The sequence below is a fragment of the Acomys russatus genome, chromosome 25, assembly GCF_903995435.1.
Source record: "Acomys russatus chromosome 25, mAcoRus1.1, whole genome shotgun sequence".
Taxonomy (NCBI): domain Eukaryota; kingdom Metazoa; phylum Chordata; class Mammalia; order Rodentia; family Muridae; genus Acomys; species Acomys russatus.
The window spans coordinates 10,848,582-10,854,741 of record NC_067161.1 but is presented as its reverse complement, the minus strand read 5'-3'; the positions used below and the strand labels follow the sequence as shown (position 1 = coordinate 10,854,741).

The following is a 6,160-nucleotide window of genomic DNA, read 5'->3' as shown; positions in this document are numbered from 1 at the left end:
TTGGAGGGGAGCAGGGAGCCGGGGCGTTTTAACCTCAAGACCAGACCCTTTGGGCAAGGATAGTGAAAGAGACCATTCTGAGTCGTGCTGACTAGAAAATGGAGGTGCGGTTACTGGGGAAGCTTTGCTATGTTGTGCGTATGTCCCGCACACCCCAGTGTCATATAGTTCATGACAGTGACTGTGGGAACGGCTGTCGGATAACCTGAGTTCAAAGGCTTTGCCCTTCACCTGATGCTAGCAACTCCCCGTACACAACTCAAAGCAGCCCAGAGAGGGTAAGAGATCTGTCCTAACAGTTAGGACGTTGCTGTTTCACTCTCATCTTTATGAAGGTAATTCTATTGCTCTACCCCAAGATAACAAGTGAAGTCCCAAGCCTCCAGAGCTTGGCCACGCTGACAACAGTCAGTCACCACCAAGTCAATGACTTAAAATAACACAACTTTATTCTTGTATATTTTAGAGGCCAGAAGAAGTCTGATGTGGGTGTTATTCGCGTTAGCGGGGCAGTATTCCTTCCTGAGGCATTAGGAAAGAAACACTTAGCCTCTTGCTGCTTTTAAAACAATGTGCTTTGTTTGGCTGGCGTGCCCTTTCTCAGTCTTCAAAGCCCCGTGCCAACCAACAAACCTTGCCTGGTTCCTACTCTTTCCCGCCTTCACATTTTTCTTTCTTTTTTTCTCGAGACAGGGTTTCTCTGTGTAGCCCTGGCTGTCCTGGACTCACTTTGTAGACTAGGCTGGCCTCGAACTCACAGTGATGTGCCCGCCTCTGTCTCACCAAGTGCTGGGATTACAGGTGTGAGCCACCACACTGGCTTTTCCTTTTTTTTTTTTTTTTTTTTTTTGAGACAGGGTTTCTCTGTGTAGCCTTGGCTGTCCTGGACTCGCTTTGTAGACCAGGCTGGCCTCGAACTCACAGGGATCCGCCTGCCTCTGCCTCCCGAGTGCTGGGATTAAAAGCATGCACCACCATGCCCGGAAGTTAGAGCAGTTTTCTTCACAGCTGGATTTTCTTATTGGAATTGGCCTTTGGCTGGTGAGCCTAGGTTCCAGTCATGAGTCTCACCAGCTCTGTGGTACTGGGCCACTCCACTAAGTGCCCACGGTCACCTCCCTGGGGGCGGATGGGATGATGGTAATACTTGAGAGGGAGGTCATTGGGTTCCAATGAAGAAGGTCAATATTGGCCTCAGATCTTACTCCTGACTCATTCAGTGGGGCAGCGTGCCTGACCTCTTCCTCATACCATTTCATGCAAGAGGCTTCTGGGTCCCTGTGTTGTGTGTGCGCTTGTGTGGTGTAGTGTGCGTATACATGCGACCTGCAGTGTGCCTATGTGTTTCAGGTGTGATCACCCGTGCATGTGCATGTCTCAGTTTCCTACTGGGGCATCTTCCTCTCTCTCCACGTGGTGGTTCCTGAGGCAGGGACTCTCCCTGGACCTGGAGCTCACTGTTTCGGCTAGACGGTCATGCACACTATCCCCTGGGCTCTACCTGACTCTGCTCCCCATCCTCCAAGTGCTAGGGTGTCACAGAGGCTAGCACACTGGGCTTTCTACGTGAATGCTGGGTATCTAAACTCGGGTCCTTATGTTTACACAGCAAGACTTTGCTCACTGAGCCATACCCCCAGCTCTCAGGGTCACTCCTTTCTTTGTCACCTTGTGCTGTGTCTATAAGCATGAAACAAGATCTCCTCTCCCTGCACCCCCATGTTGAGGATTGACCACGCAAGTGCTAGGCAAGTGCTGTACCCCTGAGCTGCAGCCCCTTTTTTTTTTTTTTTAAACAGGTCTTATATAATTCTTGCTGTCCTGGAACTCCCTATATAGTCCGGGCTGGCCTCAAACTCAGATATCTGCCTGCCTCTGTTTCCTTGAAGGCATGTACCACCATGCCTCATCCTAAATTTTAACATGCTTGGTTTTATTCTAGTGGTTTGTATTAAACTTATTTGCTCACTGCTTAACTTACTTTGAAGTTCTGGGGATCTGACTCAGGGCCTTGTCACATTCTAAGCCCATGTGTATTTTCTTTTCTGACACTTGCTTTGCAAAGGGGACGCTTTCTTTTTGAGTAATGGACTAATGGGGAAATTACCTTTTGAATGAATACATCTTTTTTTTTTTTTTTTTTTTTTTTTAAGGATCTTAAATATATTGCCACTGGGGCGAGGGTGGGGGGATGAGTTTGTGGATACACAAGATAATAAATTGAAGAGTGAACCCACTCACTCCTACCGTCACCCCAAGCTGCATCGCAGATTCCTTTAGTGGCACCCCAATCTCCTCCACTGACTACTTTGCCTCCTGCCTTAGGACAGAGCTCTGAACTCCCAGGTGCCTGACCAGGGAGGAGGAGGAAAAGGAGAGACCTATCTGCCAGGGCTGAGGGTGGCCCAAGAGCCAGGCTGTTGGTCCTGGAATGCCCCAGCCCAAGCCCAGTGAGCAGGAGGGTGAGAGCATGAAGGCCGACCAGGAGCCAGCTCCCCAGCCTGGCACAGATGTGGTGCCAGCAGCCCCCAGGAAGCCCAGAAAATTCTCCAAACTGGTCCTGCTGACAGCCTCCAAAGACAGCGCCAAAGTGGCTGGGGCCAAGCGCAAAGGAGTGCATTGCATCATGTCCCTGGGAGTGCCAGGCCCTGCCACCTTGGCCAAGGCCCTCCTCAAGACTCATCCTGAGGCTCAACGGGCCATTGAAGCAGCCCCCCAGGAGCCTGAGCAGAAGCGCAGCAAGCCAGACCCGGGTGAGGCTCCTGTAGGTGGCGCTGCCCCCTCAAAGATACCTGGTCCCTCTCAGAAAGCTACAGGTTTCCTTCTCCATCTCCAAGAGCAGCTAGCTCCCTTCGCCTTCCTGGTCCCTGATGCTCTCCTTCTCTGAGCACAGGTGGAAGATGGGGGCACAGGGGCCATAGGTGCTGGCCGGGAACTCCTTGAAGAGCCTGGGATCCTGACTTAGCCCTTCCTAGTTTTGCCAAGTCCCTCTGCATGGTGTGCTTGCCTCACTTCATCCCAGGGGTGTGGGAGGTTGAGGTGGGCCTGCTACCATGCACTGCGTCCCAAAGGCTACTGACCACTCTTAAGGTCTTGACTTCATAGGGCTGTTTCCAAAGGCCTGGGCTTCTTGGTGCACCATCCACATGGTCCACAAGCATTTCGTAGCCAGTGCCTGCATTTCCTCACTCAGCCAGTTTACCCATGTTTGTAGACTTGCAGCTGTGTGCTTCCTGGGCACTGGGACAATAGGAACTGTAGGGACACCCCTGCCTGTCTCTTCTGCCCCAGGCTCACCCACACTAAAGTCTCCACAAAGGACAGGACAGGGCTCCAGGGACTGTTAGGAGGCGTCAAAGGAAGGAGCCCTAGACAGTTCCGGCTGATGAGGACACAAGGCTTATGGGAAAGTTCAGCCCCCTCTCCTCTCGTTTTACAGTGATGGGATGGTGGGAGACAGTGGGCTAGTCTCACCCCCTTACTCAACACTCCACCACCTTGGCTGTGCTCCTTCCTCCAATGTGAGTGAGTGGGCAGTGGCTGGTAGCTGGTGACAACAAACTGTCTCTTGCTCTATGTCCAGCTTAGGCTGGTCCTATGTCAAGTTCCTGGGACCCGTGGTGACCTCAGGCCTCCTCGGGGAGCAGTGAGGTGGCAGTTAACAGGGAGGACTGGCTGGAGATAAAAGCAAAGAAGGCTGGCAGGTGTTCTCTGAGCACTCAAGAAAATAGAGAAAAACAGCAAGTGGCCCAGCTTGGTGTACTCAGTGTCAGGACATTGTGGGTGGGGCTGAGGTGGGGAAAGAGAGCAGGGCTGATGGCCACAGGATGTGCTAAACAAAGGGCAGGGACCTGAGACGTGATTGAAGCTCTGATCCACATGCCACAGAGATCCCAAAGTCACTAGAGCTGGGAGGAGAGTCCTAGGCCAACAGCATCCGGAGGCCCAGGGAGGGTGACAAGACACTTTCCTGAATGAAACTAGAGGCTCCCTAACCTGGGTGTCTTCGTGTGTGTGTGTATGTGTGTGTGTGTGTGTGTGTGTGTGTGTGTGTGTGTGTGTGTGTGTGTTTGCTGTCTATGTGAGTATCTCTGTCATTGTTTCTCTTGTCCCTTTGTATGACTTTTACCGATGAGGGTTAAGTGTGTGGCAATCCGAAGCAGTTCTCCCTCCCCATTAGGCTTAAAGCAGGAGACACTGCAACTCAAGTGCACCTTTAGGGATGCCTGGCGGCAGGAAGACGATAAATGAGCTGATCTTTTCCCAACAGAAGCAGCAGCTGTCAGGCCCTGAGATGGTGGGGATGAGAAAAAGCTATAGTGTCAGCCCTCCACTTTCTGCCTTTGCACAGGTGCCTCCTTGGGACCTGCCATTGTACTCAAGCGGCAAGAGGAAGGAGAAGCTCCTTTCTGTGTTACCATCAGTTAGCTTGGGCTGGGTGGGGGTGGGGGGTCCTGCCTCACTGGTAGAAATATAATGGAATGGTCTAAGGTCATAAAGTTTCACAGCCCCACTGCCCACCCCCACCACCCCAGTGGCTAAAAATCTCATGAAAACTAAGATGGAGTGTCCATGGCTACAAGCCGAGAGTTCTGTGGGGACCGTAAGGATCCCCAGGCTCCCATCCACAGCTGGAGCAGTTCTGAGGAGTCAAGACAGACCTTGGTTATGCTAGCGCTCTCTGTGAGTGCTTCCACTAGTCAGTCCAGCTCTGGGCACCCCCCTATCCACTCACCTGGTTCTAGAAGGGTAGAGGAGGGGGGGTCTCCATGGCCCAGGGGAGGCTGATTTTGGTGTCACTCCCCTGAGGCAACCACCACAGAAGGAATTAGGTGGACTGTGCCTGGGAACCTATTTGTCCCACAAAAGTTGGGCACAGAGACATCATGTGGTCCCTTCCAACCACGGGAGACCTTGTATCGTTTCTTGTGTAGCTTCAGACCCCGAAGCACCGTGGCTTCTGTGAGAATTGGAACAAAACTCATTTATCCAGATGAAATCCACAGGACCGACAGCACCCCTCAGGGCTATGCTGAGCAGGTGCTCTGGGTCAGTGGACAACCTCCTGTCCCTGTTCCTACACGCAGACCTCCTTGTCTCGGCCCCACACTTGGCCAGGTGGTGGTGATTCAGCCACTTTCCTACTCAGCTGCTTCCTAGAAACGACTTAAGAAATGTTTGTGACCCTGAACTTATGGCTTTTTTGGAACAGCGTCCCCAGTGCGGCAATCCTCTAAGTCAGTTAATGAAGACATTCCGGCCCTTTACTGACTCCTAAGAAGCTAGGGTGAGAGTGGCTCTCGGCTTACAGTAGGGCAGAGGGAACTCAGGGCCAGCCTTTCCCAGCTCTCCTCTGTTCTTAACAACCTGACCTATCTGCCTTTCTTCCAGATGCAGATAGCACAGAAGACGAAGACTCATCGGGGGTGTCTTCTTCAAGTTCTGAGGAGGACACCAATGGGCTCCCCAATGCACCCAGCACTTCCCCATAATCTTGGCAGCTGCTGCAGTGAGAGCTGCTGGCTCTATAGGTTACTTTTGTAAGCAAGAAATAAAAGAAGAGAGAGAGAAAATAAAAGAAGCTGTATGCTATTTCCTACCATGGGTAGGTTTTCTTTTCTTTTTTTAATTTTTAATTTTTTTCTCTGTGTAGCCCTGGCTGTCCTAGACTCCCAGACTGGTCTCAAACTCACAGAGATCTGGCTGCCTCTGCCTCCCCAGTGCTGGGATTACAGATGTGCACTTCCGAGTATGAAAAACTATCTTTTTCAATGTAGGATGTAGAAGCCTTATGTTCCAAATATGTTTTCAAAACTGACTGCCTCTGAAATACTTTTCTCCTGCCATTTTGCTGTATTGCTTTTACAGGGCTTTTAAAAATATTTTAGCACTCGGGAGGCAGATCGCTGTAAGTTCGAGGCCAGCCTGGTCTACAAAGCGAGTCTAGGACAGCCAAGGCTACACAGAGAAACCCTGTCTAAAAACAAAACCAACCAACCAACAAACAAACACAATTTTATTAGTTTTGCCTGCACGTATATCTGTGCAGTATGTGCATGCAGAGCCTTTGGAGGTGAAAAGATGTTGTGTCCCTTGATACCACAGTCACAGACCCTTGTGAGCTGCCGTGTGGGTGCTGGGAATTGAATCTGGGTCCTCT

General features: G+C 51.2%; 1 protein-coding gene across 2 annotated transcripts; it reads left to right on the top strand.

Annotated features, from left to right (window-relative positions):
* The first annotated feature begins 2,329 nt into the window (after positions 1-2,329).
* Flywch2 (FLYWCH family member 2) lies at positions 2,330-5,595 on the top strand. Of its 2 annotated transcripts, none has more exons than XM_051168343.1 (2): positions 2,330-2,753; positions 5,398-5,595. In XM_051168343.1, the coding sequence occupies exons 1-2, from the start codon at positions 2,432-2,434 to the stop codon at positions 5,490-5,492; spliced, it is 417 nt and encodes a 138-aa protein (XP_051024300.1). In that variant the 5' UTR covers positions 2,330-2,431; the 3' UTR covers positions 5,493-5,595. The 2 variants fall into 2 exon arrangements, with proteins under 2 accessions (XP_051024300.1, XP_051024299.1); XM_051168342.1 differs by having other exon boundaries at positions 5,392-5,595.
* Positions 5,596-6,160: the final 565 nt, after the last annotated feature.